Source organism: Capra hircus, chromosome 14, assembly GCF_001704415.2.
Source record: "Capra hircus breed San Clemente chromosome 14, ASM170441v1, whole genome shotgun sequence".
In the NCBI taxonomy this organism is placed as follows: Eukaryota; Metazoa; Chordata; class Mammalia; order Artiodactyla; family Bovidae; genus Capra; species Capra hircus.
The window spans coordinates 43731544-43745587 of NC_030821.1; the positions used below are offsets into that span (position 1 = coordinate 43731544).

At 35.3% G+C, this 14044-nt stretch overlaps 1 protein-coding gene across 2 annotated transcripts in view; it reads right to left on the reverse strand.

Annotated features, from left to right (window-relative positions):
* CRISPLD1 (cysteine rich secretory protein LCCL domain containing 1) overlaps positions 3412-14044 on the reverse strand; it is a 51443-nt gene continuing 40810 nt past the window's right edge. The window contains exons 13-15 of one of the 2 annotated variants that reach the window (XM_005689106.2): positions 12958-13033; positions 7533-7663; positions 3412-4520 (exon numbers count right to left, since the gene is read on the reverse strand). In XM_005689106.2, coding sequence (XP_005689163.1) covers positions 4469-4520; positions 7533-7663; positions 12958-13033 — 259 coding nt within the window. In that variant the 3' untranslated portion in view covers positions 3412-4468. The remainder of the gene's footprint in view (positions 4521-7532; positions 7664-12957; positions 13034-14044) is intronic. The other variant, XM_013969359.1, reaches the window with a different exon arrangement.

Sequence of the window (14044 nt, forward strand, 5' to 3'; positions counted from 1 at the left end):
ACACTATTAGAGCTCAATACATTTTATTTCTTCCCCTGGAATGAATGAAAGCAGAAAGTTTCCCGGGGGCTAGGCAGGGAGGGGTGCTATTTTTTGTTCTTTTATTTATTTCTGTTTTTCATTGTATTGTTACTAACGAAGTTGTTCTCATATGACTGAAAAAAAATATTTGTTTTAGCATAAGTGACCATAGCCATGAAATTACAACATATTTGCTACTTGGAAGAATAGCTATGATGAAGTTAGACAGCATATTAAAAAGCAGAGACATCACTTTGCTGACAAAGGTCTTTATAGTAAAAGCTATGGTTTTCCAGTAGTGATGTATGGATGACAGAGTTGGACCATAAAGAAGGTTGAGCACTGAAGAATTGATGCTTTCAAACTGTGGTGCTGGAGAAGACTCTTGAGAGTCCCTTGGACAGGAAGATCAAACCAATCAATCCTAAAGGAAATTAACCCTGAATGGAAGGACTGATGCTGAACCTGTATCTCCAACACTTTGGCCACCTGATACGAAGAATTGACTCATTGGAAAAGATCCTGATGCTGGGAAAGATTGAAGGCTGGAGGAGAAGGGGGTGGCAGAGAGTGAGGTGATTAGATAGCATCAGTGGACAGGAATTTGAGCAAGCTCTGGGAGATAGTGGAAGTCAGAGGAGCCTGGCATGCTGCATGTAGTCCATTGAGTTGCAAAGAGTCGGACACAACTCAGCAACTGAACAACCACAAAAGATCTCAGTCAGGCTGGGACTTAACATTTTTAAAGTTAATTTACATCGACCCATACAGTTTTAAATATGTATTCCTGATTTTATTTCATCTTACATGCATTTCTCTTTCTAAAAGTGAGCTTATCAGATGTAGTCTTGGGTAGGCCCTCTGTTTTCATCTTCATCAGTATAGTCATAAATATAGTTGACAATTAAAGTTTCAATTAGAATATATTTTCAGCAGTTGCTGAAAAATTAGTTTTCACAATTTAATGATCTAGTACAAAGATATTTGCTTATCAGCATTGTTTTACACTCTGATTATTTTGCAGACTATGGCAGGGATTGGAGAATAAGAAGAAATGAGAATATCTAACTGCTAAGCAAAATAGTAGATTTCTAAAAAGTTTGTCTTTTAAAAATCTCAAGCATATAATTTAGCCTTTAATTCCAACGAATTAGTGAAGAAGGTTCAGATAATTTCACTAAGCTATTTTTTCAGCTCCTAAATATTATGGTGCCAGGGATGAAATACCACATCAGATAAGGGTTTTGAATCAACATAAACAGTGTAATTCTGTGCTCAATAAATTAGCTGAAACCCCAAATCAGAAGTTGGTGTATTTGTAAAAATTATAGATGTATTTCTTTGCTTAGTTCACCATGTTCTTCAAAAGAGTTTATATTTCTTCTAAGAACATTGTAGAAATGCTAAAGTTAAGACTTCAAATTATAATAGTGAAATAGAAAAACATAAAACATATAATTTATCAACATATTTAGGAGAAAAAAGTGTTGACTATTTTATTCCACTTGAAATGCACAAATGTTTTGTATTAGATGAAGAATATTAAAGTAATAGTTAACATGTGGTCTGGTAAACTTTGAAAGCTAAAATAATATTAATACTACTGTATAAGCATTACCTCTGTTTTAAGTCCACATTTAGAATGTTTTATCAATAAACTATTTTAATTAGCTTTAATATTTTATCTGCTTCTCAGCTAACATGCACAATGTCTACTTACATAATCAAGAATTAAATTTGGAATTGTTGAAATATTCATTAATACTGACTGTTTATAAAGGACATATACTGTTTCAAGAGTAGAGAGACAGGTTAAGAGTATCACCATTTTCAGGAGATTATCCTAAAATTTAAAGAGCTAAATACGAGGCAAAATTTTAAAATTAATATGGTTAAATTAAAAAGGCCTATTAGACAGCATTATTTTATTCTTACCAAGACAGCTGCAGAAAAATTCCTGGAGTATTTCACATTTAGTTAAGGGCTGAAGGATCAGTACTATATTATGACAGATGCATAGTTTCACCAAGCTAAATAACAACAAATATTATTATAAAAATACTAGTGATAAAAACTAATGTATTGCTAACATATGTTAGTCAACTAAAATATTGACCACATATTGTTTAATGTTCTTTTAAGTAGGTTATACATGACATCTCAATTAATTCTTAGAGCAATCCCTGTGAGGTATTATTTGTCCAATTTTTCAGGTGAAGTAATTGAAGCATGAAAGTGAAGTGAAAGTCACTCAGTCATGTGTGATTCTTTGCAACCTCATGGACTATATAGTCCATGTAATTCTCTACGCGAGAATCCAGGAGTGAGTAGCCTATCCCTTCTCCAGCAGATCTTCCCTACCCCGGAATTGAACCAGGATCTCCTGCATTGCAGGTGGATTCTTTACCAACTGAGCTATCAGGAAAGCATAAAAAGGGGTATAACTTACTCCAGGCCACACCGTGTAGAAGAGCACAGATAGACAGGGAGCAAGACTATGAAGGGGATTAAATGCTTTTATAAGATGACTTGGTTTTCTTAAATAATGGAGTCTATGGAAGAGAGAAATTACAGTAAAAAATTAATGATGTACTGAGAAAGAATGGAGAGGAACCAAATGAAAAGGCTCCTCGTGGAAACACTGCAATGGCACAGAAAACTGATGAGTAGCTAAACCAGAGTCAAATATAAAAATTTTTACACTGACAGAATTAATGCAGTGTCCCTGCTTGGGGAAAGGAATGAGGAACAGAAGCTGAATCTGACTGAAGTTGACAATTTGTATTTAAGAAGGTGTATGTGTCTTTCATATAAAAGATGATCCTATAAAATTTGCTTTAAAATTCTCAATAAATGGATACTTTCTGATTACCTATATTTTGAACCAATTCACAGCCAATATTTGATAACTGATCATGATGTAAGTTTCTTCATCATTCGCTCTTCAGCAGCTATTTATATGAGCCCTTCTTTTCTTTCCATTTTTGGTATTATTTAGCTCTCTTGCTTTCTCTGATCCCTGCATGTAATTTCTCTCTCTTTTATCTGTTCTTAAACACCTACTCATTTCCTTTCTAAAAATATTTGAAGTATTTGTTGTCAATTTTTTGTAAATACTTTGTATCTTTTGAATTCTTTCCTTTTGACTTATAATCCTTTAATATTTTTTTCCAAAATTTTCCCGTGATATAATGCTTCTAAATATATAATATACGATTGTCTGTCTTCTCTTTCACAAATACCTAAATAATCACAGTGACTTTGAGGACAGCTGGTATGAGGGGTGTTGCTTAGATTAATGTCAATAACCTAAATTTAAAAGATTCACATAATTTTGCCAACTGAAGATAGTTTCTAAATCAAAATAAGGATACAAAACAGACTAAAGAAAATACTTTGAAACATGATTAATTTTAATATGTTTACAGGGAAAGAGTAGATTCACCAGCAGAAAAAAATTAACAAAATTAACATTTTACAGTTTTTTAGTCTTAAAGCACAATACATTTTCCATACAAACAAATATATCACCATTACAGATACAATAATATGGCAACATTTATTCACAAGGCCATTTGCCAGTAAGAAAATCAGTGGCAATGGTGATACAATACATTAGTTCATCTTTGTTAAATTTTTTGCTATTATACTTCCTGGCCTGCAGGAGTATTTGCCAGGATAACACTATAAATGTGTGACCTCAGTTTGAACAATACATAGAAGGCTCTGGCGGCCCATGCTTAATCCTAATCTATCATAGGATCACTAGAAATGACTTCGTACCACTACTCTGACATAATTCCATTTACTATTAAGGTCATTCCCAAGGAATCAAACATTATAACAGATTCACTTGGATATTAAGAAATTATTTTATATAAAATAAGTGCAACATCAGGATTTAATATTCTATATACCTAAACTTAATAGAAGAGAAAAACTATACAGGTATTTCATTGAAAATTATTTGATATTATATGAAGTAGGTAATCATAGCACTGAACCTGGTAAATTAAAATCTTTTTCATCCTTAGAGTTACTATTTTTATTTTTGCTTTTAAATGCACCAGGTGATCTTCTGAGGACCATTCACATTCAATGTTCAGTTTCATCTTACTAGTGGCATATACAAAGCACCATATAACATAATATATGAAATGTAAAATAATTATGACTATGTAATACTGTAGAAATAACTGCTAAGAAAATATAGCAATATTTAACACAGGATTTCTAAAACCATTACATATTCATTATTTTTCCCAAAGCTAATAATGTCCCATGTTTTATTTTACAGATGTAGTCTATCAAGATTTATATGCATTTGGCCCTTTTGGGGGACTGAAAATAGCTGATATCTTCTGTACAGTAATGTTACAGTTTTATACAAACTTAAGAAACGTGGTATTTGGAACAGTCTTTACAATCCTCTTCCAACTGTTCCGTTTCACACAACAGCAAATACTCTGAATGCCTTTCCTCCTGGAGGATTCTGTAAACTGCAAAAAAAAATACACAAAGTACATTGATGTCATCTCCATGCATAATCCTTCAAACAAATCATGCTTTCTTATGACAGTCAATAAAACAGCTCTGTGAATCCAGATGGTCGTCTTTCTCAAAACTGCTAGAATTTATAGTTCTTGGAAAGCTTGAGTGGGGATGACATAATTCTTTAAATCATATGCTGGCTACAAGTTTACTAAAGAAATTTAAGGTGCACAGAAGTAATATTGGTACTTTATATTAAACTTTAAAGATTCCAGGTCACATTTTCATACATTACCACCTTTAGTTCCAATAAAGTAGAGTTAAGCAGTTCTTAAGCCATTCTACTAGGGAAATACTAAGATCCAGGTTTACAACTGGCATGGTTGAAAGTTTGTGGTGTTGGTGTTTAGCCACTCAGTTGTGTTTGATTCTTCGGGACCCCATGGACTAGAGCCCGCCAGGCTCATCTGTCACGGGATTTCCCAGGCAAGAATACTAGAGTGGGCTACCATTCCCATCTCCTGAGGTTCTTCCCAACACAAGGATCAAACCCGCATTTCCTGTGTCTCCTGCATTAGGCAGGCAGATTCTTTACCACTGAGCCACCTGGGAAGCCCTATGTAGCTGGCATACTTATTAATATTTTAAACATATATGGTTTAAAACAAATCTTAGGAAATGGTCAAGTCTGGAAGGTTCTAAGTATTTCTTCACCAAAATGGAAACACGAACACAAACACAAATCACTCAATCTCTTTTCAGAAATATTTTAAAACAGAACTTCAAAGCAATGCAGAATCATTCCTTTTACTCTTTAATAAATTATTTATATGCTCTCTGACAACATTAATCACGGTATGTTTTGCTTAAATGCCTCAAGTTAAAACCATTAATCATCATTTATTCTAATCAAATGTAAACTTTTGAAGTCTATACTTTTGCATAAAAGGTTATTTTCTAAACAATACAAAAAAGCTTTTAGAGATAAATACAATAAATGCTATGGGGATACAAAATGCAATTTTTTAATATATGTATTCATGTACTACAAAAGGGGAGAATTTTAAAATGAAGAAAAGAATGTTAGAACTGTGCACACACCACATTACACAATAACACACACACACAGCAGATTTTGCATACAAGCATATGGCTAATTGAAGGGCATTTTTATTTGTAGGAAACAAATTGACAAAATGCCCTAGAAAGCATCTTTGTACAAACTGATAAACTGGAAAAATGTGTTATTTCTGAACTTACAGAACTAGTGATGAATCTGATTTCTGAGACTTATTAGTTATATGACCTGGGGCAAATCATTTAACCTCTCTGAGCCTCAATTAACATATCTGTAAATCAGAGTTTGTAAAACCAACTTTATAAGGGTACTGGTACAGCCAAGTTCATATACTTAAAGGGCCAACAGCATCTGGAAAATTCATGGTAGGTGTTCAAAAATAGTCTCAGTTTTCTTAGGATATCATCTATCTTATTGTTTCTAAATAAATTTTTAAAATATGATAGGTGAATGAGATCACATTACTCAATTTAGCATATAAAACTGCATTATCATTCTCTTTAACTCAATCTCCTTTGAAGTGAAGTGAAAGTCACTCAGTCATGTCCAACTCTTTGTGACCTCAAGGACTATCACCCACCAGGCTCCTCTATCCATGGGATTCTCCAGGCAAGAATACTGGAGTGGGTGGCCATTCCCTTCTCCAGGGGATCTTCCCTACCCAGGGATCAAACCTGGGTCACCCACATTGCAGGCATATGCTTTGCCATCTGAGCCACCAGGGAAGCCCTAATGTACTTTATATAACATATATATATATATATAAAATAAATAAATATATATATGTATACGATATGATATATAAAATAGAAAGAGGATGACAGACAGGGGAAGGGTGTAGGGAATGAGCCTGTTAACATTTTATTGAAGAAATTCTTAGGATATTCCATGTTTGACCATTAAATTTCCTCATGAAGTTTTTTATTGAAACCATAAATGTTAAAAATATTAGGAAGTATGATGGCAATACAATTTCAATTTTGTTCTGATTTAAGAAACAGTAAGTTAGTACTCTAGGGAGAGCCAGATAAGCCAGGTTGTTGAGAAGTCAACTTCTTAACAATAGCCTCTTGATGATACAGTCTCATTGGAAACTAGATGGTAAATACAAAGCTGTCATTTGATGAAGAATGGCACCCAGATGCTTATGTGAAGGCAATCCAGATAACCTGCATGGCACGTCCTTTGGTGTTCTTTAGAAAAACTTTACCATATGTGCAAACAAACCGTTGAAGAATTCAGTAAATGTTTAAAAGTTAGGAATTTTCCTGTATCTATACAAAATGCACAGACTTAATTCTACTTCCATAAATACCAATGATTTGAAAAATCACTACAGGGTTTTTGTTTTTTCTCTTAACTTTTATTATTACTTGATAAAGTAAGTTACATGCATTTTTCTCAAACCACTGAAATATGTAATACCAATGAGCCAAATATAAGATAACCTGAAAGGGTTCATTTATACCATACTAGGCATCCAACTTCCAATCAAACAGAGAATTTGGTTCCAGAGAAAATTGGACTCATTGTTTTTGTCAAATACTTTGTCAGATAACTGGATTAGAGAAATATTCAGTGCCTTGCTCACCTAGAAAGAATTACATATAAATACTAATCTAGAAAATCCAAAAGAGGATGAAAGAAATTTCTTTTTTATAAGATCAGTTAACAAAAGAATGGTTCTGACTTGTAATCCGATTTTCATGTTGATTTCTATAAGCCTGCAGGAGACAGGCACCTCTGGTACTACGGCTCCTCCCATCCCTGGAAGACCAACAATTCTACAGCCTGCAAAGGAAGCATACTGGCTTAAACACGAAACCTCAAAGCCACGCAGCTTGGCTGTAAAGCCAGCAGAAAGGGAGAGATGATATATAAATGTATATATATATTATATATGTATGTTTATAAATATATATGTACACATATGTTAATTTACCTTTCGGAGAAGATTCCATTCTGAAAAGAAGCAATGTAAGTCTTTCTTTTGTCCACAGGCATCACATCAACATAACCCCCCTGATTCTGAACCACGCCAGCATGTACAGCGGCTCTGCAGATACTGGACAGCTGAGGAAGCAAGGAAAAACCCACCATCATTAGGAAATGCCTGCTGAATTTGTCCAGTCTTCTCTTCAATTGTACACAAGGTCACTGACATCCATCTCTCTATGGATTACCAGTGAGCAACTATAGGATGATGCTTTGTGCATAAAGGAATCTTTCAAAAGTCACAAAGAGTTAGTTGATGAGTCATGTCCGACTCTTTGTGACCCCATGAACTGTAGCCCACCAGGATCCTCTGTCCTACCCATGGAGTGGGGAGCCATTCCCTTCTCCAGAGGGTCTTCCTGACCCAGGAATTGAACCCAGGTCTTCCTGCACAGTAGGCAGATCCTTTAACATCTGAGCCACCAGGGAAGCTCAATCAAATTCACAAAGTTAAAGCCAATTTTGATCTAAGACTTGGTTTGTGTATTTTTGTAAATAGTGTGATTTATTTCTTGACCCATATGTAAATATTTAGAGTCTCATTTATTTAAAACTTTTTTGAAGCTAAGTTGTGGGTTTGGGGTTTTGTTTGTTTGTTTTGGTTGGGGGTGGGGAGAGGGAAGGTATTTTGTACTTTGACAATCCAGATAGATTTGGAAATCAACCCTGAAGATTCATTGGAAGGACTGATGCTGAAGCTGAAGCTGAACCTCCAATACTTCATCCACCTGAATTTGAAGAGCCGACTCACTGCAAAAGACCCTGATGCTGGGAAAGATTGAAGGCAAGAGAAAGGGGTGACAAGAGGATGAGATTGTTGGATGGCACCATCAACTCAATGGATGAACCTAAGCAAACTCCGGGAGGTAATGAAGGACAGGGGAGCCTGGAGTCCATAGGGTCACAAAGAGTGGGACACAACTTAGTGACTGAACAACAACAAATCCAGTTGGAGATATCTTGTGGTTTAAAGCAAATGTCCTATTGAAAGAAATTCAAATATCAACAAAATTATTTCAGGTTAAAGCAGAAAATAAAAAAAAAGCCAATGCTGAGCAAGTGGAGATCTGAAGGCCAATCTCTAGGGTGGCTGAATGGGTAAGATCCCTTCACCAGCTAACCGTCGAAACTGCAAACTTTTAATACTATTGTCCAAGCAATAAAATGCAAATTAGCTCCTTTTTTCTCGTCAAGGGCCTATTTATTATTCTTAAATTTCAGCCTTTGGGACTTGTCTGGTGGTCCAGTGTTTAAGAATCCACCTTGCAGTGTTGGGAGACACAGATTCTATCCCTAGTCTGGGAGCTAAGATCCTACATGTCACAGGGCAACTAAACCTACGCTCCACAACTACTGAGTCTGCATCACAGCTAGAGAATCTGAGTACTGCAGAGAGGAGTCCCACGTGCCACAACTAGGAACTGACGTAGCCAAATCAATCAGTAAATATTTTTTTAAAAATTGAGCCTTTGCTAGTCCCCACTCCAGTCACTGACCAAATGTTCCCAGGCTGGATTATCTGCACCCCATTTATATTCAGTTTTGACTTTAAACAACTCACACATAGGTATGGATATCTTGATAGTCCCTTTTCCAACATATAAGCATGTATTAAAAATGGGGTTGCTTTTCCTATTAGATAATAAAATCTATGCAGAGAAAACCTGCCCAAAAGAATAACCCCAAGAAGAAAAATATGAAGTAACAGTCATAGCTTCTACCTAGATGTGCAAGGTCTATCACTCTGATTTGAACGTTCTGACATGAAGTACTAGGAAAGTTCTATATTCGCATTCTACCAGTTATATAATCAGAATTGGATGAAATTTCTATAAAGGAGAGAATTGTTTCAGGCCCAACAAACACTTTCATTTTTTATACAACTTAATTCTAGAAGTCAGTGCTTTTCTTTTGACCAAATAAGTCTTCTGTAGATTTTAATATCTGCTTTCATCCAAATGTTCTACCAAAATTTGTCAATAGCTGAGTAGAGCCTGGGGAAATCCCACAAAAATGAAACACTTGAACTGTTTCAGTATAAAGCAATCTATGCCATAGCCCCAAGGGTCTTTTCTGAACCCACTGGTGTGCTCTTTTCTTATCTCTATGCACATATGAGTGACTTAATGTGCTTTTTTAAGTTCACATAGGCATGTGCATCTTACGTGACCTTGCTTTATTACTGTGCTCTGAACTCTGCGGCATCAGTCAGTATTTATTAGATCAGAGAGACCGAATGCCAAGCTGTTTAATCCTTTTCGTGTTTTCGCTATATCACAAAATACCATACATCTAAAACCTTGAATCCTTACTCTGAGGAATCATCTTATTCACCATTTAAAGTCCCTCACTGAATTAATATTTATGTCCAATAGGGTTCATAACAGATGGAATTAAAAGTAACTCTGTACACATTTCAGTACTTATCCTGTTCTGTTAAAAGGGTATTATCAGCATTTTTCCCAAGGCAATAAAAGTGCTTAGATATAACATTCACTAAATCCAAGCACTTAATATGGTTTGAAACTATTGTTTTGCCCATAACTCTGCAGTCAGCAGGCATTCCAATTTGAGTTCAAAGGTCAGAGAGATTTTCTTTTCCTGGTGACACTTTTTAAGAACTAATATATCACAAAAAGAAAAAAAATTTCTCTGTGAAATCAGTGGAACATTTTTAACGAATGCAGAAATTCACTTCATCTCTAACAAATGAGAAATAAAAGCTCAAAGAAAGAGGGTGTACAAGTTGTAACTCTATAAATGGAAAGAGAGAGAGAGAAAGATGGGGAAGGGAGAGAAGTTGGGAGATCGTTTCTCATTTGTCCATATCTTGTATCTTTAAAGAGATAATGTATTTTGCAGGGAGAATGTGAAGATTATTTCATTAATTGTTGATTCTGTACTTAGCACATAAAAATATTTATATTTCTAACTTACTCTGCATAGTAATACACAATATTTTACCCCATTTCACTGAAATAAGATAAAAATAATCTCAAGCTAACAAAATCCTTAACTGTATCAAATAGATGGTTTATAGGAATAAAACCGTATAGGATATTTTGAAAGATTTTCACTAGACATGAATACAATTAAATTCTTTTACTTAAAGGGACAATTCAGGAAGAATGATTTCTTTAGAAATGTCTGATGATTTTATATTTCTCCATTCATATATATCTATTAATTTATTTTTTTAACAAACTTTTCTATCCAAGGTGTTTGCTGAATCACTGAATGTTCTAAGTTCTGTTAAAGCAAGATGTAGGAGCCACAGATTCAATCACTGGGTTGGGAAGATCCCTGGAGAAGGAAATGACAACCCACTTTATAATACCGATGAGAACCTGTTAATTGCTGAATAAAAGGAAAAAACAAAACTAATACGGTTAAAGAAAAGCAACATCATACTTAGCTTCTTTACAGAGAAAGTGGCAGTAATTTAGGATGTAAAGAATGACCATGACCATGATTTTGACAGAAAAATCAGAGAAAGGATGTTTACAAACAGAAATAAGAAGCTAAGTACAAACAGTGAGGACCACTGAATTAAGACACCAGCAGGATTTAAGTTGCAGATAAGAAAACTGCAATTCTTCCCTGGTGGCTCAGATGGTAAAGAACCTGCTCACAATGCAGGAGACCAGAATTCAATCCCTGGGTCAAGAAGATCCCCTGGAGAAAGGAATGGCAACCTACTCCAGTATTCTTGCCTAGAGAACCCCATGGACAGAGTTGCCTAGTGGGCTACTCCATGGGATTGCAAAGAGTGGGAAATGACTGAGCAACTTTCACTACTACTACTAAGATGACTGCAAACTTGGAGCTGGAGAGAGACTTAGATTTGGAGAATAATTTCAGGGATAAAGGCAAACTAGGAAAAAACAAACACACAAACCTGAACATGAATAAATTCACCAAGGGAAATACAGGGGTAACACACACATTTCAGGCCTCTTTTCCCAATCATATCCCCACAGTATTCTATTGAATAAGTGCATCAAGAATATACTTCTTAAATTTGTTTTTGAAACTCTTTGAATGAGATATTGGTGAAAGTGAAAGTCACTCAGTCATGTCTGACTCTGCGACCCTATGGACTGTCATCCATGGAATTCTCCAGGCCAGAATACTGAAGTGAGTAGCCTTTCCCTTCTCCAGGGGATCTTCCCAAGCCATCTGCCACATAAAATCTAAACTAATCAGCATGGATTAATATTTAGATTCTCCAAGTACATGTTTCAAAAGCTGGATCTCTCCCTTCATCCCACACTAAACTGGCTGCAGCCACTTTTAGCTCTAATTCTCACCAGCTCATATATAAGCAAACCTGCTATGACCATTTGAGATTTTGCCATGCCCACACAATTTGATGTGTGCCAAGATGTAAATAAGACAGGCTTTGTTGCTGTTGTTCAGTTGCTAATTCGTGTCCAACTCTTTTGTGACCCCATGTACTACAGCCCACCAGGTTCTTCTGTCCATGGGACTTCCCAGGCAAACGTGCCATGCCCACTTTCAGCTCACTTGCTCTCACCTCCATGTCTCTGGAGAAGCCTTCTGCCCCATCTAGAATGGGCACTACTCTTTACCACCTCACTTGAAACCTGGATTGGAAAGCACCATTTATCCACACTGAAGCCATGACAGCTACTCTTCCTGGTCCATCCCAGTGCTGGCATCCATTACAATACACTATCAACTTGTTTGTTTTTGTGTGTCTTTTAACGATCACCTGTTTTTGATACTATGCTACTTTTTAAATACTCATTTGGCAGTGGAGAAACTGTTTACAAATTTGACAAACTCTTAACTATCCAGTTTATACTTCAAAAACTGAAGAGCCAAAAGGAAGATTAAAGAAAACAAAATGCTTTATCCTTCTCAAGGATGCATCCAAGCTATTTTAGTCTCTGATATAGAATACAGTATGCAAAAAAAATTTAGTCAACATAAATTATGCATGCATATTTGCATATGGATATTTATTTTCACTGCTGTTCATGACTGACTCTTTTGAGAATATGTATATCAACACAAGAGTCTGTTCTTTTTTTTGTATACAAATGAAAATATATACATTTAAATATATATGTGAGTATGTTTGCATGGATAGATAAATTAGTGCTTGCAGGCTTAGTCCTATTTGACTTTTTGCAACCCTATGGACTGTAGGTCACCAGGCTCCTTCCTCTGTCCTTGGAATTTTCCAGGAAAGAATAGTATTCTTGCCATTTCCTACTCTAGGGGATCTTCCTGACCGAGGGATCAAACCTGTGTCTCCTACATTGGCAGGTGGATTATTTACCACTGTGCCACCAGGAAAGCCCAGATATATAAATACCAAGACCTACATAAGTTAGGATACTTACATCAGAATAAATTCGAGTTCCAATTACACGAGCATAATGTGGATTTGCCTGCATACAGTTACGAGGACAGTATACTCTGAAAAATAAAGACATATTTACAAATACCAAGTAGCTGGTTATTTTAGTCTTTATTAGTAAAACCACAGATATGCATACACAAGAGTAAACTCAGAATTCTAAACCCTACTCATTTTTTTATTGAAGTATCGATGGTGTATAAAGTACATTATAGGTATAGAATAGGGTGATACACAATTCTTATAGGTTATATCCATTTATAGTTATTATAAAATATTGGTTATATTCACTGTGTTATACAATACATCCGTGTAGTTCATTTCATACATAATAGGTTGTGCCTTTTAATGCCCTGCCTCTGTATTACTCACACACTTCACTCTCCCCACTGGTAGCCACTAGTTTCTTCTCTGTATCTATGAGTCTTTTTCTTTTTTTGCTATATTCACTAGTTTACTGTATTTTTTAGATTTCACATATAAGTGATATCATACTGTATTTGTCTTTCTCTGTATGACTTATTAAACTTAGCATAATGCCCTCAGGGTCCATCCATGTAGTTGCAAATGGCAAATTCTAATTCTTTTTTTATAGCTGAATAGTTTTTTTCCTTCTGAAATAGGTCAATTGTAGAAGCCAGACAGCAGACACAACTACTTCTACTTACTTATCCACTTCCAGCTTTTGGCACAAATGTGTTTCTTTTCTCTCTCTCTTTTTTTTCTTCCTCTCTCTCTTTCAAAAGAAATTTAGCCAGAAAGCTTTCTAATTTGTGAATTCAAAGCAGAAAGATACATCAGGAAGTATTGTTCTCTCAGTATCTAGGAATTTGGTAACTAATGTGGGTGCAGGAATTAACAAATATATAACTTGAAAAAACTGAACCACTGTCTGCCACATATATCTCATAGTTTCTTTTCTCTGTGATCATATCTTTGGTATCTCATCCAGTTTCACAGTTTTCTTGACAATTTCACTGTCATCTATAAACTGCTGATTTCCAAATTTACATCTCTAGTTGGAGTCCCGTCTCTTAATTCTAAATCTGTATTTATATATCCTGTTATTT